The 26773-nt window shown below is 45.6% G+C and overlaps 1 protein-coding gene across 1 annotated transcript; it reads left to right on the top strand.

Moving 5' to 3' along the window:
* Positions 1 to 7559: 7559 nt before the first annotated feature.
* Positions 7560 to 25493, top strand: GABRE (gamma-aminobutyric acid type A receptor subunit epsilon). The gene is made up of 9 exons (XM_043570255.1): positions 7560 to 7677; positions 11600 to 11817; positions 12245 to 12312; positions 15977 to 16197; positions 16911 to 16993; positions 18341 to 18478; positions 22848 to 23000; positions 23125 to 23324; positions 23614 to 25493. Exons 1-9 carry the CDS (start codon positions 7622 to 7624, stop codon positions 23956 to 23958), a joined length of 1482 nt encoding a protein of 493 aa, XP_043426190.1. The 5' UTR covers positions 7560 to 7621; the 3' UTR covers positions 23959 to 25493.
* The last annotated feature ends 1280 nt before the right edge of the window (positions 25494 to 26773 follow it).

Here is a 26773-nt window from a genome sequence, read left to right as displayed (position 1 = left end):
GCAGTTATTTTTGGCTACATTACAACTTTTAATGGCTCCATGGTATTTTGTACCAGAAATTATTATATTTATTTCCTTGTCTGTGTATTGCCTATTTTCTTGCATAAGAATGTAAGCTTCATGAAGGCAGGGGCTTAGTCTGGCTTGTCACTGTATCCCCAGAACCCAGAACAGTATCTGAGAGAAAGGAGAGGGGAGGCTCAAAGTGTTAACCCCTCCTTGCACAAAGAAGGAGAATACAAAGAGGGAAGGATTTGGTAACCAGGGAAGAGTTTCATGAAAGGGAGAAGAGGGGTGCCTGGGTGGCCCAGTAAGTTAAGGATCAGACTTTGGCTCAGGTCATGATCTCCTGATTGCTGTGTTCAAGCCCCACGTCAGGCTCTGTGCTGACAGCTCAGAGCCTGGAGCCTGCTTCGGATTCTGTGTCTCCCTCTCTTTCTGCCCCTCCCCCACTCGTGCTCTGTCTGTCTGTCTCTCTCTCTCTCCGAAAAATAAATTTTAAAAAACATTAAAAAAAAGAAAGGGAGAACAGGACTTTCTGTAAGCAGGGGCTTTTTGACATATCATCACATTCACCCCAACTCCTGCTACAAACATGAGGGTTGTAGCTCAACCAATGGTTTATCTTGAACTTAATCATTAAGCTTAAGTGGCTAAGAGGAACAAAAACCTGGAGATTATAAGTGAAATGATTCCTCTTCTATTTAGTGTCTCTACTTTGCTCATATAACAAGAAACCTCAGTTGCCTGCCCTATGTGAGAAACATTTCTGCTTCTTCTCTTACTCTTCCCTAAGGAGAAGCAGTAGCCTACCTGACCAAAGGAAAACATAGCGATCCTTGTTTCTTCTTTGTCAGACTTCTGGGGTACACAAGGAGACCATACACCTTTTGCAGCTGCCTATCCTCAGGAAAGGTAGTTATATTTAAATTGAGGCAGGAGTGAGGGATAGGTGGCATTTCTAGAAGCCTATTTGGAGCCTCTGCTCCTTTTACTAAGGGATGTGGGGAAATATCTGTTCTCTATCTGCCTGACCCCTGTATCTTATTTTTAAATTACTCTGAATTTTGATGGGAAGGGACAGGGGTGCAGGTAATCATCTCCCTCAAACTACAAGACCCATCACATGCCACACCCCAGTTTTCCACAGTAAGTCTCTATGCTCATTTCTCTCTGTACAGCATGCCCATCCCTGCACTGTTTTGTATTTCAGCAACTTTAATCAGACCCCTGACCACTCTAGCATCCTTCTACATTTTCAAAACCTCCCACCAGCACGTTGCTCTATGAGACAGATGCCTCCACCTTCCCACCTCTTTATCCATATCCAGCTCTAGCTCCTGTCCACCTGGAAGACATGGCTTCACGTGCAGGCCCCTCGTTCACACACTCAGTCATTTATCTGGTCAATATACTGGGATAGGGCACCAGCTCTGGGGGCCATATGAAGTGGTTTATTCTCCTGTACTCTCTGTCCCTTAGGGTCTCAGGTATGGTTGTCACCTTCTGCAACACTGCTTCCAAACCATTACATCTTATTCCCTCTTGCTCACTTAATGACATCATCCTCACCCTCAATCCCATGTAGCATAAAATTTTCACTCTATACTTGGGAATTCCCATCAGCATATACATATGCTGTCACTTCTCCCATATGACCTCTTGAGCCTCCTTCCCTCTCCAACAACTGTCCCATTTGACTGCTGTTCTCTGCAACAAAACTCCCCCAAGGAATTGTCTATGCTCCTTATATCCAATGCCCCAGCTTTCCAAAAAATACATCATACAATCTTCTTTTGTCAAGGTCACTAATGACTTATATATTGCTCAATGCAATGGACAAGTCTTAGTCTAATCCCACTTCACCTTCTAGCGCAGTTGACAATTGAATTCCTCTCTCCTTGACTTCCATTATGTCTCACTCTTGATTATCCTCTCACCTCACTGGTAACTTGCTCAGTCTTTTTGGCTGGCTCCTTCTCTTCTCCTTGGTCTCCTACTATTAGAGTACCTTGGAGCTCAGTCCTTGGTTCACTTCTGTAGCTACACTCACTCTCATGTTCATCTCATCTAGTCCCATTGCTTTAAATGCCATCTCTATGCCCTATTATGTCACTCCTTTGCTCATAACCCTCCCAATGGCTTCCATTTTTAAGCAGAGTAAACGTTAATGTTCTTTCATTGACACATGATTTTCCAATCCCACCCCATTATCTCTCTGACTTCATCTCTCACTAACTCCTCCTTGTTCACTCTGCTTCAGATGCACTGGCTTTCTTGCTATTCCTGGAGCATGCCAGGCATGCTCTGCCCTTAGATAATTTTTATTGTCTGTTCCTTTGGTACTAGAACACTCTTCCTTCAGACATTTGCATAGCTCAGTTTCACCTTCTTAGTGATGCTCTCCCTAACCATCCTGTGTAAAATTGTAACCCACTCTTCCCAGAATTCTTAATCCTACTTACCTTACTCTGCTTGTTATTTTTATACAATCCACTTATTACTCTCTAAAGTGCTATAAATTTACCTATTATATGTATTTTTTATGGTTAGCCTCCTCCCCTGGAATGTGTGCCTCACAAGGGCAGGAATTTTGTTTTTTCTCCCTTCTTTGGCACCTAAGTGCCTGGCATGTGGTAACATGTGTTTGTTGAATAAATTAATGAGCCTGTCACTTTCATCTCCTTTCCTTTCCTCTCTCCCTTCTCTGAGGAAGATGTGTTCATCCTCTACTAATAGACCAATTCTGCACACTGGGCTCTGACTCTACCCAACTACCTCCTTAAGAAGTTACTCCCCTACCAATTCCCCTTGATAGGCTTCTTCCTTGTAGCCTATAAACATGCTAGGTCTCATTCATCTTTAAAACACAAAAATCAGAATTTTCCAAATATTTGCTTCCCTCTGTTACACTCTCTCCTCCTTCAAGGTAAACTTCTTGAGAAGTTGTCTGTTTTCTTATCCCACATCTACACCTCACACATTCACTCCTCAGAGCAGACACTTTCTAGACCTCCTTACTCTCAGCTGCTGCCCAGCAGCATTTGCCACCATTGTTAGCTCTTCCTCTGAACCTCTTTCTCTTCTTCTACAAGGCCCTGGAGCCTGACCCAGTGAATAATCAGACATGGCCCCTGCATTAAGCCCCCATCCCCATTTTTGGTCTGGGAGATAGTGACAACTTTTTCTGCTTTCCAACCAGCCTTCTCAAATAAGCTGTCTGTGTTCATATTCTCCCTTCTCTCGTTGCCCCTTTCCTGCACTTTTCAACCCTCTGTGAACTGGCCCCCACCCCACTGCTCCACTGCAATAGCTGTGTCAAAGCTCATGAATGACTTCCCTGTTAATAAACCAACCCGATGGGTATCATTCAATCCTTGTCTTACTAGAACATTGTTGAACCTGCCATCCTAGTAGAAACTCTCCTCTTTTCTGTTGGCTGCTGTGACAGCTCTCAGAACTCAGGCTTATGCCATCTTTTTTCTCCCTGGGTGATTGCACCTAGTCCCATGGATTTGAATAGCATCCATGTGCTGAGACTCTCAATCTCTAGCCCCAGCCATGCCTCTCCTCCCTTGTACCACCAGCCTGGGGTGCTCATTCAGTGGTCCAGTTCCTCAACATCTAGAATCTGTTCTGTCAACTCCACTACCTCCTTCCTGAAACAGGAGCTTTTCTCTGCCATGCATATCTGGGGCTAGGCCCTTGCTCCCTGGTCAGACACTTCCTAGGTGCTGTTCAAGATCTCAGGAATACCAGATGTGCCTGTACTGCTATTTATCAGTAATTCCTTAATAACAGTCATGGTGAGAATGGCAAATAATTTTTGTTCATTCAGTTGGTATCTAATGGAGGATCTGAAATTCAACCCCAGTCCTATCTAGAGTGGAGCACACAGACCTAATTACTGCCCTGTGCTGCCTCTACTTCTACTGTCTATCTGCTCTGAAGCCTGGTTGTTCCCTGCTTTCTTCTCCATCCATTTCAGCTCCCATCTTAGCCCTGCAGATAGTTCTTCCTCCAGCTTGCCTCCCCCAATGTCCCAGCCACTTTGGTCTTGCTGTAAGGCCATACTTAACTAGCTAAGAATCTTACACAACTTGTTAGGGCTGGTATTTTTCCCTTGGCCTAGTAGGAAAAACACGTTGTGCATGTGTTATACTTTGGACCAAGCTGGACAGGAACACACAGACTTTATGGCAGGCAGCTCTGGTTTTACCCCTAAATCACATGTATAGAAGGACACAGGATGGTTTGGTATTGGTCATTAAATGTGATCATTCACAACTGACAAAGGGGTTGCTCATGGCTATTCTGACCAATGGGTAGTTTGGTTTAGTTATGAAAATACAGCCACTATATTAACTTCTTTGTTTTTCTCCAGCATGAAAATCAAGTTGTAGAGAGATATATTTGAAGTAATCAGCCCAGGATAGTGAAGTAGACACACACACACATGCACACACACACACACACACACACACACACACACCTAGACAATAAGTGTGCAGGTTCTTGGAAACTTAGAAACTGAAACACAAAATGCAAGGGACTGTTCTCATTATTCTGACTAAAAGCCCTCCCCCTCCTCCTTTCACCTTCCCTATTACTGTTCTGCCACGCTGGTCACCTGAGGAAGACCCTGCATCTTCTCTAGCAACCCGATCTCCTTTGCCTCCTCTCCCATTCCATCTAATTAGTCATAATTGTGTCAGTTAAAACTCACCCATTTTGAGCTCTCCCTTCTAACCATCCTGATGGCTCTGCTCTCATTCAGATCCTTACAACTCCTTTTCCGGGTGAAAAAAGTCTCCAGTCTTTCCTTCCTGCAAACACTGTTGCCTGCTTCTATCAGAGGGGCGTCCTTGAAGAACAGTTCTGACATGCAATGTCCCTGTTTGAAATTCTTCTGTAACTTCCCCTTTGCCTACAATATAGAGTGCAAGTTCTTGGCTCAGCATTCAAGGCCCAGCACTAGCCTGACCAGACTGCCACTCCAGCTTTATCTCCCACAATGCCTCTTCATGCAAATATTCCCGCAAACTCCTACTTGTTTTCTATCAAGCACCACACATTTCTGATTTCAACACCTTGGCTGGCTCTATGCTTGGAATGCCCATCTCTGCACCTCTGCCAGTAAGTCCTATGTATTGCTGCAGGTCTCAAGTCCATGTAAAGCATAGGCTCCTCCTCCTGCCTGAAGTTTCCAGAACTGCCCAGCCAGAGAGAGGCATGTCTTTCTGGGAACTCCAGGGAAATCATGATTTTCTACCTTGTACTAGTAATTTTTGAGAGAAATCCCTTCTTCTCTCTTGAACCATATATGTGAAAGCCAAGACCATTACTGTATATCCCTCCATTGCCAAGTCCATGGCCTCTCATAGACAGGCACACAGGAAGTACTTGAAGAGTGCAACACAATAATCAGGCCCTGCCTTTTGTAAGGCTCAGGAGTTTCTGCAGGTTCTGGCAGCTCTCCTACTGGATGAGGTGAGTAAGGAAGATGGCAAAGTGTGACTAGTCTCCACCCTTATGAGAAAAGTGCCCCAGGTGGGTCCTCTGACCTGGAAGCTATAGCCCCTTGCCTCTTTTGACTGCCTGGGACTTAGTCACTTATTCAGCAAATATAACTAATGCCAGTCATTAAGCACTGCACTCAACTTAGGAGAACACAGAGAAATCAGACAAACCTGCCTTTCTTGGAACTCCAATGTCAGTGGAGGAAGAGACATCCATATGAGACACTTCAAGCACAAGGCATCTCTGCACAGCACTCTGGTGCTGAACAGAAAGGCAAGCAGATGGTCGGCAGCTTTCTCCTTGTAGTGAGCTCAGGAATGCTCCGTGTTTGCCTGGTCTCTGCTCTGCAGCATGTCTCCCTAGGGCAAGAGTGGCTAAGTAATTTGCAGGGCAAGGGAAAAATAAAAATGCAGGGCCACATGTTCAAAAATTATTAAGAATTTCAAGAAGAGGACATCAAAGCATTAAACAAAATAGGGCCCTTCTGCACAAGTTACAAACCCATGAAGCTTGCCCTGCCACAGGGCTAGGAAGCATGCACACAAGAGGCCTGAATGTGTCCTGTAATCTTTTCCTCTGTCTTGCACAGAGGCTGAGGGGAACCCAGGTCCCAGTAAACTCAGTGGCACTGGGACACACACAGCTGCACACAGGTCAAAAACAGGTATTTGTTGAGTGCCTACTGTGTGCCCAGAACTCATCTAAGTTTCAGTAATATATAGTGGGAAACCTGACAGACATGTTTTTTGTTTGTTTGGTTGGTTGGTTTGGTTTGGTTTGGCTTGGTTCCTGTCACTGATCTTACACTAGTGGAGGAAACCCACAATAAATAAGCTCCCCCCAAAATGTCCAAGAAAATCGTTACTTCGTGGGCAATGTTGTGGAGATGACAAAGCAGAGTGATGGGATAGGGGTAGGATGGTGGAGAGCCATCCTGCTAGCTAAGATGCACACAGCCCCTTCTAGAGCAACAGGTGAGGATGCTGTTAATGTTTGACATCAGCTTGATAGGCAAATCTCCGCAATCTTTTCCCCTCTCAAGTGAATCATAAGGGTCTAGGCAACAAAGAGAAAGTCTAAGGATGCTTGAGACTCTTCAGCTATCCTTAATGGGGGCACTGAGCCCACCCACCACCCGCATGACCACACCCCTAGCTCCTTCTCACTTCTACTTCTGGCATGACTAGGAGCAAAGTCTCCAGAAAGTTTTGGCCAGCCAGTCCTGGAGAGGTTTCCAAGGTCCCTCTATCCCAGATGGTCCCTCTCACACCCAGGCCAGTGCCTCCTTGCGGTTCAGGGAAAGTGCTCCAGGGAATGCCTAGGCTTGGTCCTCCTTCTGGGTCCTTCCCTGCCTCAAATACCTGGGAAACTGGTCTGTGGAGTAGCTCAAAGCTTGTTGGGGAGACCTCCCTAAGTTTTTCTTCTTCCCCTTGCCAAGGAGGGTACTCAGTTACCCAGCTTCCTTCGGGTGCCAAGAGATGTACTCTGAAAGACTGGAAGGTCTGGAGTGAGGGTAGGTGAAATCTGAGATCAGGGACCTGGGGAAGCAACAGGTGATAGGGAGGCAGCCAAGGGCCGCAGGCCACAGTTCTACCCTCCACTGTGCCACCGAGCTGGAGGGGGTCTAGAAGGAGGCAGGGGCCCACCCAGTCCCTCATCTTGCCCAGCCCGACCCAGTCTGCGGCCGCCCTTGAAGCTGCAGCCGCGGGCCTCTGGTTTCCCCTGCCTGGGGCCCTTGCGGCCAGCTCGCCTCTTCCTCCCTTTCCCCGTCCCCCGCCCCTGGCTGTCTGGCAGCGCTGCTGTAGTGGCGGCGGGGGGCGGGGGGGCCTTGGCGACAGGGCTACCTCCTCTTTTCCCTCCTCCTCTCTCCTCCGCCCCCCGCCCGCTGGAGCCTATCCATCCCACTCTCCTCCGCTGCAGCGAACACGTCGTCGGAGATTTCCATCGGGGCTCAGGGGGCGGGGCCAGGGAGGGGGTCGCGGGGCGGGGCGAGTGGGAGGAGTGGAAGTTGGAGCCCAACAAAACCCTGCACGACGCGCTCTGTGCCGCCAGACCGTGCGCAGCGACCTCCGCACAGGTGGTCGCGCCGGTCTGCGCCACGATGTTAACCAAAGTTCTCCTGATCCTCCTGGGCCTGTCCATCATCCTTCCGTCTAGGTGAGTCTCCATCCCGGGGCCTAGGAACCCTCCGCGCCCAGCTGTCTCTCCCCTGGAGGTAGGCCAGTTACCCGGACCCCCGCGCCCCTGTGTTCCTCTAATCCCGCGCCCACCTTTTCCTGGCCCCCGTGCGGGCTAGCCGGGCCCTGGGTCCACGCGACGCGCCGCCAGCCTCCAACCCACTCCCTCTAGGATGGGCTGGCTGAAGGGGTGTCTAGGAAGGAAGGTGGGACGCCTGTCCCCTGGCTGCTCCCGTCTCCAGACTCCCGGTCTCCAAAACCACGGCGACAGCCAGGGGATGAGCACGCCTCTCCCTCTCTGGGTCTTCCGTGAGAAGAGGCGAGTGGCCCGCGGGATAACCGACCTGGGTAGGCACGCGCTTCTGAGGACCGGGAGAGACTTTGGAAAGGTGGCGCCCAGAAAGGCGCTCGGGCTCCGGGAGCGGAACTGTACCTAAATGCTGGAGTGTTGACTAGTCTGTCCTCTCTTTCAGATTTCTTTTTCTGAGTGCCTACTAACTACCAGGCACTGTGCCAGATAACTCTACTTGCTTCCCTTCCTGCCGCTCCTCTTGGTGTCAGTCCCAGGCGGGAACCCCAGTTTAGTCCAAGGATTCCCGCCCCAGTTATCCACCCCATTTCTGCCACTGGCCTCCCCTTTCCTTCTTCATCTCCTTTTCCCCACCCTGCTGGCTCTAGAGCTCCGGGCAGACTGGAACCTGAGGCCAAGAATGTTATTCTCTGAGGTCTGAGGTTTGGGTCCTAGATTTCAGTCCCCACCCCCCTTTTCCAAAGGCTAACAGCAAGTTCCCCTTGAGTAGCCAGCTTCCCTCACACTCTCTTCTGGCTCTGGGATTTTGCTAGGAAGGTTGCCCCCTGCACTTCTGACTTTTTTGAGTGGAAGATGACTGCTTCATATTTTTGAGAGGGTTTCAATTCTAGAAGTCTCCACAGCACTGGGCACTTCCTTATCTGTTTTTGGGGAGAGAGGAGATGGCTTCTCTCTTCACCACAGACTGCTTTAGCTCCTCAGGGGAGGGGCTGTGGGGCTCCCTGCTGGCTCACTATTGCCCTGAGGTGTGGGGGCTGGCCTCAGCAGGGGCTTGGCAAGTATTTCTGAATGCGTTCTAGGAATTTCCAGTCATCTACATCCCTCCAGATATGAGTTGGAGTGTTTGGGAGAGCTGGCATGGTTACTGGCTAGGGCAAAAGGGGTCTGGGAGTGGGGGCTGAAGGAAGCAGGGGGAGCAGAAAAAACAGCAGATGGATACTACCCTTGGAGGTGGGGGGAAGGGCCGCAGTAACTGGTGTTCAGACATTGTCAACATGGCAACCCATGATGTCAGCAAAGAGCTGAAGAGGTGGCTGTGAGGTGTGTTGGCAAGGGCCACATCAAACCAGGAAACCTTACTCTGGTCCAGGCTCAGCCTCAAGTGGGTTGTGTGACTTTGGGCACAGCCCTTCCCCCATGTGGGCCTCAGATTCTTCATCTTGTAAGGTAAAAAACAGGGCTAATTTGGAGGAAAAAAGAATCCAGTGGGCCCCTCTTAGGGCACTGCCAGTCCCCTCCCCCTCTCCTTCCCTTGCCCACTGGTAGTTGGATGAGCATCCCCAGTAGTGGGAGTGGGTGCAGACTTTCGGCTCCATCTTGGATCATTGCATCTAAAGGGATGTGGGTGCATGAAAAGGGCCCATGGAAAGATTCCACTAGTCCAGTATGTGAGTATTTTTCAAGTTCTTATTATTTCTAGCCCTCAAAGGGGGCTTAATGGCTGGCTGAGGAAAGGTATGCTGTCAGTGCCAGCAGTTCCTTAACCTCAAGGATCCCAGGATGAGCATGTTTGTTTTGTTTCTATGTTACTAACAAAAGCTAATCATAGAATTACACCAACCTCACCTTCTGACATTTTCATTGCAGATGTAGTAGTTGGGCAACACAGGGTCTTCAGTGGTCCCTGGGACTCTGCTTGTTTGTTTGCCTCTTGAACCTCGGGCCTCTTGTTGTTGGCTTTAGACATCTGGGACGAGCTGCTGCAGGCTCTTGGGTGGTCTTGGTTGGCAGTGCCAGTGTTGATTGTGCCATGCTGCTAGCCATGTCACTCATTTTGCAGGGTCTCATGCCTCTGTTTTTCTTCCTCCCCTGCAACAGTGGCTGGCATTATCTAGTCAGAGGACTGGGGCGAAAGCCTCAGGGAAAGAGGACATCTCTGCATGTGCTATTTGGAAATGGAAACTGCTTTTGTCAAGCCCATTTCTTCCCTTGTCCACAGTGGGAATTAGCCACTTCAGATACAAGAAATGGCATAAATCTGGCACACTGCATGCCAGTTAAGCAATTCTAAGTGCTTCAAATACTGCAGAAAAATGCATTTTGCTGCACAAAGTGTCAGGCTCCTGGTCTGCACCACAGAGGCCATGCCTATGTTGCTAGTCCCCTCCACCCAATCCCCACCAGCTTGACCACATGCCCCCTCCCAATACACTCTCCTACCCAAAGGAAATCACTCACCTGCTTTACAACATCATAGATTACTTTTGCTGATGGCTTTTGAAAAAGCTTTTAGTTATATATTTTTTCAAAGATATATAAAACTAGAAGGAACAATAGAGTGAATCCTCATGTACCCATCACCAGCCTCATTAATTATCAATTCATGGCCACGCTTAATTTCTCTGTCCCTCACCCACTCTCTATTTCAGCTTAAATTATTCTAAAACAAATCTCATATTTCTATGAGCAAATCATATTCTAAAGCAAATCATATCATTTCATATGCAATTATTTACTATGCATTTCTAGTCATAAGGACTCCAAACATATAATAAAATATCACTATTACACCAAAAATTTTAGAATAATTTTGTCATACTGAAGAAACTATCCAGTGTTCAAATCTCCCATATTGTGTCATAAATGGTTTTTGTTTTGTTTTAGTTTGCTTTTTAAAATCAAGATCCAAATAAGATCCGTATATTAGCAGATTTTTATTAGCATTTTTGTTTTTCAAAACACTTTTTTATTGAATTAGAAGATATATGCAGAAAAGTGTTCAAATCATTACTGTATAGCTAATGAGCTGTCAGAAAATGACGACACTGGTATCAATGCACCCACATCAGGGACTAGAACATGACCAGAACCTCAGAAGCCCCCTGGTGCTCACTTCTTCACTGATTTCCAGCAAAAGCACCAGGTCCCTAACTTCTAACACCATCAGTGACTTTTGTACATTGTCAAATGGCTTTTTACATTTTTGTTTTGCTTAATTTAATTCTTAGTTTTTGGCTGTCGTGCATGGCACTCAAGTAGGATTCTAGCTGGCCTTCTCTCCTGGATGACTGTCTCTGCATAAAGGACTCTAACCTTTTCTTAGTGCTCAGAGCTTTCCCTCACCCCTGGCCCCGAAGTCCAATGCAATGAATTTCACAAAAACAAAGAAATGCAGAATATTCCCAAGGTGTTCTAGCCTTCTGTGGGACAGGCTGTTCTAGCTTTCCTGAGCGTTCCTCAGAAATCCTGGCCTTCTTCCTGCCCATTTACTCCCCAGTGGTGCTGGTCAAGGCAGACTGGACACTAGGGTTAGTAACAGCAGAAGAGCTTGGCCAGAGCTCATACACCAATGCCCTCTTCATCTTACATTGAGAAATTCTTTTAAAATCTCGAGCTTGGTTTTGTTGTTGGGTTTAAAAAAAATAAAGAATTACCATGAAGGAGGGATAGTACCCAAAGTCCCCAAAGAGTAGCAAGATTTAGAAGAAATTAACAAATATTATGTTAGTGGCTTAAAATTTCCTGTTACCAGTCACTCTTTATGTCTTGTGTTTCAGACTTGTTTTGGTTTGTTTCTATCCCAAAAGCCTCATCTGTGACCCCTACAGAATGGAGAACAGAGCTTCATTTTTTGTGTGTTTGTATGTTCTAGGAGTGAAGGACCTCATGTTGAATCAGAAAATCGACCCTCTGCCTATGATGATGTCTATGGGCCCCAGCCCCAGGCTGCTGAAGAGAAGCTCCTCTCTGAAGAAACAAAGCCCACTCTTAGTGGTCCCCACAGCACACTTGGCAAACTGCCAACAGCCACTCACATCCTGAACAGTATCCTGAATAACTATGACCATAAACTTCGCCCTGGCATTGGTGGTGAGTATCAGAACATAGCTCTTCCCCTCCTGGAGCAGGAAGTTGAGGGCATAGGTGTGGATAATGGGTCTAGGGTATAGGTGAGGGTGCCATGGACATGGGCCAGGGAATCTGTTGCTGACCTGTTGGGTAAGACATATCAACTCTAGTCTCAGCAGTACCCTTGGCCTAGGTCTAGACTTTTTTTCTTTTCTCACCCTCAGTTTTTCCAATTGCAAAATGAGTGGACTAGATGACTGGCCTTCAAGGTATGTCCAACTCTTAACAGTCTGTGAATTGGATCTTGCTATGACATAACAAAGAAAGAAATAGGAGTGATGTTGAAACCATCTCTCTATCCTTCACCTGTTCTCCCTTCTGACCACGCCCTCCCCTGTCCCATGGCCCTGTTTGACACTTACCTCTGCCACTTCTGCTTCCTTTACAGAAAAGCCCACTGTGGTCACTGTGGAGCTCTCTGTCAACACCCTTGGTCCTATTTCTATCCTGGACATGGTGAGTACTGATTTTTTATTACAGTGTCTTGTAGACCAGGAAGCTCACCATGGGGCCTTACACATACTTATTTTTTCTGCTCTGTGTCCATAAGAAGAGTTTTGTGGTTTTACTTTGTTTTTGTTTTGGAGAGGGGAGATTGTAACCAACACTGACTTTGGAAGTCAGGAAAAGGTAAGTCCCTTGCTGTCTGAAGAGGACCTTCAGAATCCTGACCATATCTTCTAGTGTTTTGTTCAAAATAAAAATAATAAAGCAACTTTAAACATCACAGTGGAATGGCTCTTTTTTTTCTAATGATTTTTGTAGAATTAAGTCTATAGTTATCAACTCTTGCTCTAAGACTGCTTCTCTAATTTTGGCCTGGTTTCTTCTTTCCTTTTCTATTGCTATCATTCTACTGTCAGGACTGTCCCCAGTTAGCCTCTATTATCTCTCCTTGAAATATGCAAAATTCAAGGTTTCTGCCTACATCAGTCCACCTACTGACCTGCCCTCCTGAGTGATGTGCCTCCTGCAGGTCTGGGACCCGGCTTAAAGCATTAAGTTCAACATCACACTCTAGTGGTCAAGGCCTTCCATGGCTGGAGCCAACCCAGAGCTTTATTTCTTTTCCCCCCCTTTAGAGACCACATGCCCTAGTGACTAGAGTATGGGTGTTCCCAGATCACCTTGTACCTTTGAGTCTTTGTTCAAACTCTTTCTTGTTTGGAATGCCATTGTTCCAATTTTCTACATGTCATAGCCTTATCCTTCAGGGTCTGTCTCTAATGGCTTCTCTTCCATGGCATCTTCCCTTACCTCCACAGCTATTAATTACTCCCTTCTTACTCAGACCACACCCCTCTCTTTAACATTCAGATTTTTCTAGCTTATATCACAGTTGTTTGCCTGATCTTCCCTATCTCACTGTATTGTAATTATGTGCTCTATGTCTGCCTTACTCTCCTGATTATGGGTTCCTTGGTGTCAAGGACCCGATATATGTTAACTGAGCAAATGAGTTATGAAAGATGTTCTATAAAAGTCACTTTTCTCCCTGATACCTGACTGTATCCCAAGGGATACAGTCTAATAACTCAGTAGTCACCGAACCTGGCATACAACACAGAACTGGTCCAAAGAGGAATAAACAGCTTGATTTTCTTTGGCCAATAAAGTGCTGCTTTAGCCTAGGCCAAGGGCCTTTATAAGATGCCAGATACACATATGGTATTAAACTTCCCCCGAGAAGTCTGGTCTTTTACATAGTTCTAAATAGTTCTTTAAAACTGTGATAGATCTTATACAGTCTACTTTTCCCTGGTGGCACTGTGGAGTTTTGTAGTTAGTAAGGAAGGAGTGTATGTCTCTCTCGCACAGCCAATGAACAGAGCACACTTGTCTCCTTGGATCTTCATGACAGCCTGTGTGACAGGCAAGCTACCACTGGGATCCTCATTTTACATTTGAAGCAATTGAGCCTCTCAGCAAACATTGTTACAGAGGGGGTATGGTTGTTTGAGGGGAGTTCACACACCCCTCAGTCAATCAGATGTTGTGTAGAGCATAGGATAAGTCCTTAAAGAGAGAAACCTGAGCCCACAGCATGGAGATTTAAATCAAATGTTTCTACCAGTTTCTTGGTTAAATTTTTGAGACACGTAGCCTGAGCTTAGAAGGCAGTGACCAGTCTGGGAATGATTGCCCATCGTAACACCAACAGTTGCTAAGGCTTCTTGCTGTGATAATTGTTGCAGGCAATTCTAATTAAGCCAATTTCTTGACGCTGAATTTCTAGAGTTTCAGCTGAGCTAAAAAAGATGTACAACCCAAGTGCCCTTGTCAAATTGGGGAAAAACTGAACTTTTGGTTATCAGTTGCTGTGTAATGACCTTACAATTGGTATCTTGTTAATAGAAATTAAATGCTTATTTGAAACAGTATAACATAGAGCAGGAGCATAGTGTGGGTTGTGGAGGGAAGACTTCCCCTAGCTACCAAGTAGTTCACATGGCCTGGGAATGAAGAAGGCTCTGTATGCCAAGTTGGAACTGCAAGCTACTTGGGACCGTAGAAACACTCTGAAAGCCACTTATGAAGGCTGGTCGGGCTGTGTGGGGCAGGGCTGTGGGCTCCCATGTGAATAGTAGCTATGATTTTTTCTGTCTGCTTCTCTGAGCTACTCCAGGGAACCTTAGTCTGGGAATCTAGCTTCCAGCAATTTGGCAATGGCTATCACCACCTTTTGGCCTAGACAGCAAAGCCAAGCTGGGATTGTCTTGACCTTTCCCCTGAGGGCTCTAATAGCCTCCAGCACTGTGGGTTTCTGGTTAGTGTTCATTGTTTGATGCAGGATAACTCAGGAGAAAGACCTAGTGATTCTATATGGGGAAATTGGACCTTGGTTCCCAAAGGGATTGTTGGTGCAAGTGAAATAAGCCATTGAGAGGGAAATCAGTGAAGGCCATCCCAGGACAACGTCATGGTAATGGTGCTCTGAGCATCAGAACTAGTATGCTGTCTTTGTGTGACTTTGGACAGGTCCTTTTCTCTCTGAGCCTCAGTTTCCTTACCACTGAAATAAAGGAGGTTAGATAACCCTCAAGGCTCCCCCTTGGCCTAGGTCTGGCACTTGCTCTTCACGCTGTTTTACTTTTTACCCTCCAATACCAGTAGTGCAAATCTCTAGCTTCTCATGCTTCTTCCTATTAAATATCTTTCTTGATATTTAACGGATAGTTTATGGGACATATAATATTATCTGGAGACCAAATAATCATAGGTGTATCTATGCACATGCACACACACATTCAGAGGTTAGGTGCCCTTGTTTAAAAGGAAGAACAAAACAAAACAATGATTTAAAAAACATGAGACTAAATACACACCTCTCTTATGACTCAAAGCACTTCATTTTTTTAATATTTTTTTTAATTATTTTTTTTTAATTTTTTTTCAACGTTTTTTATTTATTTTTGGACAGAGAGAGACAGAGCATGAACGGGGGAGGGGCAGAGAGAGAGGGAGACACAGATTCGGAAACAGGGTCCAGGCTCCGAGCCCTCAGCCCAGAGCCTGACGCGGGGCTCGAACTCACGGACTGCGAGATCGAACTCACAGACCGCGAGATCGTGACCTGGCTGAAGTCGGACGCTCAACCGACTGCGCCACCCAGGCGCCCCAGCACTTCATTTTTAAATATAACTCTGGAGAATGAAGGATTGAGGTTAACATCTGTGCTCCCCAAATAGAAGCTGAAAGGGGAAGCTTCACCATATACAACCAAAGGTGTGTGTTTGTAAATGTTTAAAATGATTTTGAGTTGAGATCTTTGTTTTGCTATGGAAATGTGGGGACTGAGAGGGCATTTACCTGGCTAGAGTAATACCATAACCCTACAAGGTGGTGGTGATGCGATGAGCCCCGCCTGTGCAGTTACACAACCATTGCCTGTCTGTTTCTAGATGAAATGTGTCTTCACTGACTGTTGTTTATCTGGGAATGTTCCTTTCTTTTGGGAATACCTGGAAATAGAAAAGTTCCTACAGCCTAATTCATGCTGCTTTCCTCTGTGCAAACCTAAGTAGTCTCCTATCTGCTTGATGGGCCCTTCACAGAATGGCATGGGAATATTCTTTGCCTGTACAGATCTAGGTGTGTGCTTTTCTACCCATCCTACCAGGAATACACCATTGACATCACCTTCTGCCAGACCTGGTATGATGAACGCCTCCGTTACAATGGCAGCTTTGAGAGCTTTGTTCTGAATGGCAACATGGTGAGCCAGTTATGGATCCCGGACACGTTTTTTAGGAATTCTAAGAGGACCCAAGAGCATGTGATCACCATGCCCAACCAGATGGTTCGCATCCACAAGGATGGCAAGGTGTTGTACACAATTAGGTATGTCAAGCCTCTGGAATATTACCTCTTGGGACTCTTTTTGCCAAAGAATCATGAACATAGGTGTCATCCTCAATGATACTTCTAAGGGCCTTTCCAGCTTTCCTAGACCATGAGCTCAACTCCCTCATGTATAGACACAGACACCAGGCCTCAAAATAGAAAGATATTGCTTAAAGCAACACACCAAGTTCATGGCAGAGCTGGGACTGGTACCCAGTTACTTGGTTCCCAGTCCACAAGTCCCCCCACTAGAATGTACAGTATGACTGCATTGCCTGGACAGTTACATCCCAAGTGGGCACTGGCTGTAAAGACACATCAATGGTGTTGGAATTGTCCAGGCAGAGCAGCAACACAGCAGTTGAAAACATGTCTACAAACAGGCTGGACATTTGAATGCTTGGCCGGGGAAGGTTGTGTATGGGTGATATGAGGTGTGAAGGTGGTAGAGAGTGAGAAAGTGTTGGCAAGTCCTGGAAGCTGGGATGGGCAAGAAAAAAAAGCCCATCTAAATTGGTCCACACATTTCTCTGATTATGGAAATCAAAGTAGCCAGATACTTTCAAGCTGTTCTTCCTTTTTGTCTCTCCTTTGAGGTCTTTGTTTCAAATCCCACTGTTGCCACTCACTGGTGGTGGTGCCCAGGCCCAAGGTGGGTGGATACCTAAGTGCTCAAGGCCAGCCTAATGAGGCTCCTTTCTCCCTTCCAGGATGACCATTGATGCTGGATGTTTACTTCACATGCTCAAATTTCCAATGGATTCTCACTCTTGCCCTCTGTCTTTCTCTAGCTGTGAGTACCTTCTTAGGTTTCTGGGGCCCCAGAGTCATGCTGAGCCCCTTCTTTTTTCTCATCCTTGCCCTTTACATTTTTCTGCCTCTGCTTTTCTCATAAAATGGTGCCAGATTTTCCCAGAGCCTCCTCTATCTCCTTTCTTGCTGACAATACTGTGTTGCTTCACCTGGACCTCGTGTTGGGTTCTTCCATCTTCCTTCCACTCCATCTCAAGTCAGTCACCCACCTCTGAAGTGTAATTCAAGTATGTCTACTCCTCTGCATTTCTACTGTCAGTACCTTGGTTTAGGTCTTTGTCATCTTCCACTTGGGCTTTCACAACATCTTTATTTTAAAACTGAACATGTCCAGAGCTAAATACATTGTCTCCTCCCAACCTCTACCTCCAAAACAAATGTGTTGCTTCTGTGTTCTCATTTGTGTCATTGAAAGACACCATCAACCACTCAGTTGTCCAAGCCAAGAATTTTGATGCTTCTTTCTCCATCACCTCCTATATCTAATCAATCAACACATCTTGTTGGTTTTCCTTCCTGAGTCTCTATTGATCCTATTTCTCTGCATTCTCACTGCCACAGCTTTGATTCCTGCCTTCATTCATTTTATTGGGCCTGGATTATTGCACTGGCCTACTAAAACTGGTCTCCCTGTCCACAAGCTATCTTCATATAATGACAAGAGTGACCTAGCTGAAGCATCATCTAGACCAGGTCATGTTTTAGTTTCAAATCCTCCCTGAAATCTCATAGGTCAATTCCTAATTCCTTGTAATGACTCTCAAGGTACTTCATTTACTGGCCCCTGCCACCCATTCCTGTATGCTTCATCCAGCATCTGTGAGCTAGCCATCCTGAACTTTTGGCATTTCCATAATCCATCAGGCATTTTCATCTTTCTGTGCATACAACACCCTCCTCACCCCTTCAGCCTCACCCATACAGAGAATATTTACTCAGCTTTTAGGATTTATTGGAAATGTCAACTATTGTATAAAATCTTTGTTGGGTGTGTCTCCAGGTGGTCTTTCCCTCATCTGTTTTTCCACTGTCCCACGGGTGGAAGTTTTTCAGCAACTCCAACAATTACAGATGTATGTTTACTATCTTATTCAATTAAATGTGAATGAGGGCAATGCTTCTGCCTTGCTCATCTCTATATTTCCAGCACAGAGCCTGGTACTAAGGAATGCTCAATAAATGCACATATTGAGTGAACTTCAACAATGAGGAAGAGAGGCAAGGCCCCACAGCTCGTGAGGCCAGAGTCAGGACTCCAAGGCATTGCTCAGACTCCATGCTTGGTTTCCCAGTCTCACATGACCCTCCTTCTCACGTTGCCTTACAGTTTCCTATCCTGAGAGTGAGATGATCTACAAATGGGAAGATTTCAAGCTTGAAATCAATGAGAAGAATTCCTGGAAGCTCTTTCAGTTTGATTTCACAGGAGTGACCAACATTACTGAAACAATCTCAACCCCAACTGGTACGTGTACCTATGGAACAAAGGCTTAGTAGAGGTCTGGTAAGGGGGTGGTAAGAATGACTGGGGTGACCATCCATATATATAAATGTATGCAATTATCCCATGGAAATTTTATAGAACATGACTCCTGTCTTATAAACGTTAAGCACTTACAACTGTTTGCAGAGGAAACTGAGACTTTGTAACTACATCTCACTCTCATCTGCAAAGGAATAAGTGCTTTGCCAACTCCCTGAGAGGGTGGGTAAGTAGATAAAGTTTATTGCTGTCAAGATTTGCAACTAGCTTTGTCATGCAGACCCTTCAGTTTCTACGTCTTTTTTTAAGATTTATTTATTTTGAGAGAGGAGGAGGAGGAGAGAGGGGAGGAGCAGAGAGAGAGAGAGAGAGAGAGAGCAAGTGAGCATGAGTGGAGGAGAAGCAGAGAGAGAGGGAAAGAGAGGATTCCAAGCAGGCCCCACGCTGTCAGCACAGAGCCTGACACAGGGCTTGATCTCACAAATTGAGAGATCATGACCTGAGCTAAAATCAAGAGTCGGGCACTTAACAAACTGAGTCACCCTGATGCCCCCAGTTTCTAGATCTTTGTTAAAACCGACCTGCTTGGATGACTTTGGGGAATGGAGCTCATGTGAGTTCTTCGTACCCAGAACCAATCCAAGCTGGGTTAAGTGGGAAACAAAGTTGGTCCTAATAGGAAGCAGAGGCTAGAGTTCTAATGTTAGCTAGGTGAGGGCTCAGATGGTATAAGGGAAATTTCAGCAACTACAATTCCTATTGCGTCAACATTTATTTTAAAGGAGTAGCTCTGTTGTTGGAATGAGCACTGGGTGTTGTATGTAAACTAATTTGACAATAAATTATATAAAAAAAAAATAAAGGAGCAGCTCTTACAAGCACAGATTCCTGTCAAAACCTTCATGGTGGATTCAACATGGACATGGTTATTATTGGTTTTCTGACTTTGTACCTAACAAGGACTAAAGGGGAGGGTCCTGGGTCTCTTCACCATCAGCTTCCAATTAGATATGAGTGTCTTTGCTTGGTTCCTAGGTGATCTCAATGAAAATCTAACGGACCTCCCCAGGGTTGCTCCCAGAGCAGCCCTGGAAACCCTCTTCACACGAACTGACCAAGTATAGTATAGTATAGTATACTCATCATTTCCAGGACTGGAGACAGTCACCCCACCAGCCATTTGCCATAAGGAGGAATCTTGCTTTGCTTCTGTGCCTAGGCAGAAAATCTGCTTTCACTGTACTTGTTGAGCTGGTCATGGGGGGAGGGATGGGTCATGCTCCTCTGGCCAGAGATTTGCTTCCACAGTATTAGGGCAGGGGCAGAGGGCTGTTTTACAAATGCCTTTCTTTTTCTCAGGGTCTCTGGGTAAGCAGTTATACTATACTATGCTATACTATACTATTCTCTAACCTTGCTCTTCTGCCAGCTAACCATGGGCATTCCTCTTGCCTTTCTGCACCTCAGTTTTCCCAGACAGGTGGGGACCCATCATCAAAAGAAGCAGAAGAGACAAGGCCCAGGGGCTTTCAAGTTACTAGTGATTCCGTTTAGTAGATGGCTGTGCATTGTTTCAAAATGGCCCCCTAGTGACTACAAAGCCCCAGAGCTAGCACCATCACCAAAGAAATGACAGTAGGTAAGCACTGACCCTCCTTAGGAGAAAAGATTGTTCTTGGGAAAAAAGGAGGAGGGCTTCTTTCTCTTCTGCTAGAGGCTAGTTGCTTGTGAATTATAGTTTCTCCAGTATCATAATTCTTTTTGAGGTTGGTCTGAAACTCTTCCCATCAGCCTCTGGGCAGTTCTATCTATCTATCTATCTATCATCCATCTATCTACATATTCAGCTTCTAAGGGTCAGAATGTGGGGGTAGCTTGCTACTTTGGTCACTTTGGGCCTTGAACCAGAGACCCTCACTGCTTCAGGAGGCTTTTAGAGACTCCACCCTTGCCTGCAGTGAGTGAGGTAACTTTCACTGGTGGCTATTGAGACTCTGATGGGACCTTACCCATGACCAGGAGTTCACTTTCTCTTAAGAGAGTTTCACCCGTCTCTGGACAACTCTGTCCATTGGAAAACTGTTGCTGTTCATCTGAAATCGGAGTTTCTGGAACTCCTACCCATTGGACCTGGTTCTTTTTCCTTAGAACTACTGAACTTGTGGTAAGCCCAGTCACTCTTCTCCAGGGTCAAGATTAAATTACTAGTATTATGGTCCCAGCTCTGGGTCACAATCTTTTATAGACTCTACAGCCTATTTCCTTTTCCTTCCCTGTTCTTCAAAGCTTTGGGTCCACTCATTCTTCTAGTCCCAGTACTCTGGACTCAGTCTTTTAAATTGCATTCCTCTGACAGTACAGTGACAAACTCTGGTCTAGCCAAACGAGAGAAAAGCAGAAGCATTTTTAGTTGGGTGGGAGGGATTGTTTTGTTTTGCTTTGACTTTGGCTTCTCAGCCCCAGATATCCTTTTTCCCTTACCCATGCTCCTTCATTCCTCACAAATAATAAATTGTATGTTGGTATCCTTCTCTCAGCTTTCCAAAGCTTACCCAGTGGAAAAGGTCATTCTTTGGCTGGAATAAAGAAAATAAATATGGAAAAAGCTGATAGGATAATACATCTTCCAACAAGAATATATAAGTTTTGAATGGAGTGGTTGTAGCTAAATAGGGGTGTCTTAAATTGCAGTTAAGGCCCAGGGCAAGAGAACTAGGAACTTGATAAATACATTCTGGCCAGTAGGTAAATGTGAGTGGTTCCTGTAGCAGACCTGGAAGAGGAGTTCTATCCCCAAAGCTACTACTCTGATTACACATATTCTACTGACCCCAGACCGCTTCCTTACCTTTTTTTCTGGAAGATTCCAAGAAGTCTTGCCCTTTAAATGTCAGTACTTTCAAGGTGAGTAGGAAAGACTTCTCTTCTCATTTAGCTCCAGTATACCCAGACCTGGAAGGCAGGTGATATACTTTTCAAAATAGAAGGGCACATAGACATGTTAGTGTTCTGGTCTGCTTTACAAAGCTGTTGTCAGTCAGTAGTAAGTGTCACCGAGCATCTGTTAGGTTCCAGCCCATGCTGGGCTTGGATGGGCAAAAGCCATGCCACAGGGCTTCCATGAGGAGTCTAAACCTTGTAGTGTTTTAAAAGACCACCTAACTCAAGGCCAAGGAATTTTACAGCATTCCACCCCTCAGGTGGAAGTTTGGAGCTTAGCTTCACTAACAGAATTTGAGCTATCACAAACCCTATTTGATATTGAAAGTGAAATGGGGAGTTCTGGGTTCAAGGAAAGCCATCAGAATCTCTGCAGTCCTGATGAGCATGCAGAGTGTTTGGGATGAGCATGTCAGAGCATAAGGCAGCATGAAGGGTATAATAGAAGATGCTAATTCTTCTATTGTCATAAGTACTATAAGAGCCATCACTCTGTAGGGGAAGAGCCAACATCAAGGACATGATGCCCTAATTGTCACTTTCAGCTAATTTTTCTATTTTTTTCCAGCAGCCAATTTGGATTAGGATAATAGACTAAGGAACAGAGAGTCTAGAATTTGAATATTGGTGCAACTATGCAGGCTATCTCAGGGAATCTGAGAGTGTATGAGATGAGCCTACAGGAAGGTGTGTGTGTGTGTGTGTGTGTGTGTAAGATGTCAGTTGGGGCCAGGTCATGGTGAGCCTTTATTTAGTATGAGGTTACAAAGTGCACACTTGACTCTGTAACTTTTTTTGTGGAATAGGGAACCAGCAAAAGTTTGGGGGTGTACAACTGAGTTCTTTTGGCCTTTGATACAACAGTGCAACTAAAGCATTTTACCAGCATACAAATGAATAGGAAGGAGGCCAAATGGATTCTATGCTTTTCCCACCACAGCATAGGCCATCCTTGGCTCATCCCCTGAGAGTATACATTGTAAAGGCCAGTAGTGCATGTGTCAGGCTGTGATTTTGCAGACTATATATTGCACCTTAATGGGCGTGAAGGTCTCAGTCAGCCATGTGGACATTAGTTGTGTGGTGTTGATAGTTAGAAGGGTAACTGATTTTTTCACTTTCATCTGACACTTCTGCCACCCTGAGAAGACAGATGTGGGGTGTGGGGAAGTGGTCTGAAAAAGAAGCAACGAAGTTTGTGGCCCTGGCTCAGCTCTTAACTGACAATGGGTCTTGCAGTGAGTCTCCTCTCTGGGCTTCTTCTGATTCTCCGTATGTGGCATTGGAATAATCTACCTCTATTTTAGGACTGTGGTGGGAATCCCATGAGCTGAACAAGACCCTTATGCATGTCCTGCCTGGGGGAGACCCTCATCTGCTGTAATGAAATGGTATTTTTTATGTCTTCCAGGTGATTTCATGGTCATGACACTTTTCTTCAATGTGAGCAGGCGATTTGGCTTTATAGCCTTTCAAAACTATGTCCCTTCTTCTGTGACTACAATGCTTTCCTGGGTTTCCTTTTGGATCAAGAAAGACTCTGCTCCAGCCAGAACCTCTCTAGGTAAGTGGGTAATACATGCAAATGGGCGTACAAATGGGCACAGAATTGCCTTCTTGAGGGGCCTTTCAGCAGTGTAACATAGGAATCGGTAGCTGAGCCCACCTCTACTTCTGTGCATTCACAGGGATAACCTCTGTACTCACCATGACTACACTGGGCACCTTTTCCCGTAAGAATTTCCCACGTGTCTCGTATATCACCGCTTTGGATTTCTATATTGCCATCTGCTTTGTCTTCTGCTTCTGTGCTTTGATGGAGTTTGCTGTGCTCAACTTCCTGACCTACAACTGGACAAAACCCCGTGCTTCTCCAAAACTTCGCCATGTATGACCTGGGTATGGGAATGGTGGCAAGCTTTTGGGATGTGGAGGCATGCAACTGAGGGCACTAGGACTCATGGCACATGGGAGGCCAGCTCACCAAGTTATGGGGTGGGGGTAACCTGGCGTTGGGTGTGGTAGTTGAATAAACTTTTGGATGTGATGCCGGGAATTGCAGAGGGTGGACAAAAAACAGTGTGCCAAGACCAGAATCTCCAGAAATCCTGAGACAGTACCTAGGCTTGATTCACCTTCATTTGACTTTTTCCCACTTCTTTCCTTGTCCTTTTCAGCCAGATATTTGTGCCCGTGCCCTTATGCCTCCCCGTGCCAGTGCCCATCAGCATCCTGATGCTTTTGTGTGCCAGATTGAGGACTCTGATGAGAGTGATGGAGAGGAGGGCCCATCTTGCCCAGCCCAGCAGTCTCTCAGCCCAGGTGGCATCCAGAATCCTGGAGGTTGCTGCAAGTGGTGCAAGAAGTATGTCTGTGTGGTCCCCAGGTGTGAGGGCAGTATCTGGCAGCAGGGCCGCCTCTTCATCCACATTTACCGCCTGGATAACTACTCGCGAGTTGTTTTCCCAGTGACCTTCTTCTTCTTCAATGTGCTCTATTGGCTTGTTTGCCTTAACTTGTAGGTACCAGCTGGTACCCTGTGGGCAGCCTCCCCAGTTCTCCAGGAGGTCCCACGCCCCTTGCCAAGGGAGTCAGGGGAAAGCAGCAGCAGCAGCAGGAGCAACAAGACAGTATCTTTCCTTCCCCATTCCTCAAATATAAGCCTGTAGAGATTTCCTCTTTGCTGGCCCTCTCCCCTACCTGGCCCATTCACTGACTCTCCATGGCAGCCAATTTCAAGTAAAATGGCCCACCTCTCTGTTCCTCAAGGGGCATTAATGATGCTCAGATCTAAAAATCACAGGCTGTCCATGACCAGCTCCCTAAGACCATGCCCAAATATGAGCAGATTAGCTATCTACAACAGTGCTGATAACCACTGCCTTTTTCCAGAAATAATACTGCCTTTGTGGTGCTCAAGGACCAGTTCTGGCCTCAGCCTCAAAGTGCATAGACCAGCTGCTTGCCTGTTCCTGACATCTTAAAATGCTGGGCAGCAGTACAAAGGGTAAGAGGATCCTAGTCCTTAGGTCCAGTTGTTATATTCTTGGTTTTCTCTTCCTGCCCTCCCTTCCCTTGCAGATAGACACCAATATTATCCATTTAGGAGGAAGGGAGCCAGCAATTGAGAGCCTTTGGGACAGTGTCTCCCTCTGCTGCTGTGCCACCTCCTTCTCCCCCCACCCCCCACCTCCATTCTTCATCTGCACTACAAATTCAATGCCTTGCATCCATTGGGTATCTATTTTTGTGTGTGATAATAGTAACGACTCCCTGCTTTGGATGCCACCTTCTTCCTCCTCCTTGACCCCTGTGACATTTTCTGTAGCTTCCCTAGTGACTTTCCCAGCCCCGACCCAGGTGCTAGGCCATGGTGACTTCCTGGGGCCAAGAAATTAAGAGAACTTTGCTTTGCAGTGGGCATTACCAGCACTGATTGGTGCCCTCTAAAGGCACAACATAAGAGTTTTATCACTTCCTTGGCCCCTGGACCCATGAGCCAGTCCACTCTTATCCTGGGGCACTCACAATCGCAATTAATTGAATTCCCTTAAATTTGTATAGCACTTTACCTTTTGCAAAGCACTTTTGAGAAGTTATTTCTATTTTGAGCCTTATCATAGCCTGTGATTCAGAGCAGGATTCTTATCCCCATTTTTCAGATGAGAACCCTGAGGCACAGATTTCTATGGGACTGTGGATCTCACTGGAAAGTACCCAGGAGCCCACTGTCACCTTCTAGACTACATGACAGGGCTAAGCAACTCTGTTCACCATGATTTGATTCTATTGCCTCTGCCAGCACCCCAGTGGCAAGGCCCAGAGTAGCAGCCTCTCTTTAGCATTGGCTGCTCAATTCCTGGGCCCCCAAGACCGAACCTCTCCTGGCTCCAGTAACCCAGTGAGGTGAATTTGGACATGCCCCAATGCTTGTATATGCTGAATGAAATCTGTGTCTGTATTTTATTGGGGGGTGGGTAGGGTAGGGGGATTCATCTGCTTTTTGTCACCATCACCTGAAAAGGGGAAATGTATCAATAAATATATCAGCAAAGCATGGAAGGTATGGCATTCAAGTTTGTTCTCAGTTCAGGGTTTAAATCTTAAATCAATGACCCAAACCTATCTGTTCTCCTCTCCCATCCATGACTCCCAGACATGCCAAGCATGTACCATGTACCTTCTGTCAGTGGAGAACTGAAAGGAAGACAGTGACCAAGTGGGTGGCCCCCTTTTAATGATTCTCTTACTTGCTTCTATGCTCCTGCTCCCCGCCATGTCCTTTTTGCTTTGTCCATCATTCTAACCTCACCTAGTCAGAAAGCTAGAAGTTTCCTCCAGATTATCAGACTCAGAACACTCCCCTTCCACTACCACCATGTAAAGATGCAGATGCTGAGGCACAAAAAGGAATGTCTACTGTCACACAAGCAGATAATGGAAGGGACCAGACCTCAGGAATCCCAACACCTTGTCTTATCTAAGACTAACTCTGGAGAGCTTGGTTGATCCACACTTTAAACAAAAACTCTCTAAAGGTTATATTGAAGAATGTTGGCCCTGGAATCCTGTGATACACCCAACCCTAAGAGAACTCAGAAAAAATAACAAGAACCAACTAGGAGACAAAAACGGCATGTGAACAGCCAACATTTTTGCCATAAAGTTCTTAAAAGGATGTTCAAAAACCTTCTTGTAAGAAACCTAGATGCTTTTACTGTGTATTTTCTGATGTTCTAACCCATGGGAAAATATAAGTAAAATGTAGAACAAGGAAAATAGTTCCTCACTTCTACTTACATTAGGAAGATGCACTTAACAATACCCTCCAGGTCCATCCACATTGTTGGAAATGGCAAGATTTCATTCTTTTTCATTGTGTGTGAAGGGAAAAAATAGTTTCAAACAGAGAAGGGAGAAAACTTTTTAAATACAGAGAACAAACTAAGGGTTGTTGGGAGGCAGGGGACAGGGAAAATGGGTGATGGGTATTGAGGAGGGCACTTGTTGGGATGAGCACTGGGTGTTGTATGTAAGGGACGAATCACAGGAATCTACTTCTGAAGCCAAGAGCACACCGTATACACTGTATGTTAGCTAACTTGACAATAAATTATATTAAAAAAAAGAAAGATGCAGAAAAAAGTAGCCAGGTTATGTTTTTGAAATAGAAATAGTGCAAAACATAGTCCTTAATCACACTACAACAAAGCTAAGAACAAATAAAATTCCTACCATTTGTAAATTTTAAAAAGCTCATGTAAACAGTTATTCAAAAAATAATTTGAAATTGGGTGTATAATATCTAAAAACTAAAATTAATGAAGAAAAGCTACG

This window comes from Prionailurus bengalensis, chromosome X (assembly GCF_016509475.1).
Source record: "Prionailurus bengalensis isolate Pbe53 chromosome X, Fcat_Pben_1.1_paternal_pri, whole genome shotgun sequence".
In the NCBI taxonomy this organism is placed as follows: Eukaryota; Metazoa; Chordata; class Mammalia; order Carnivora; family Felidae; genus Prionailurus; species Prionailurus bengalensis.
Note: the sequence above shows the minus strand (reverse complement) of the source record. Positions and strands in the feature narration are given on the sequence as shown.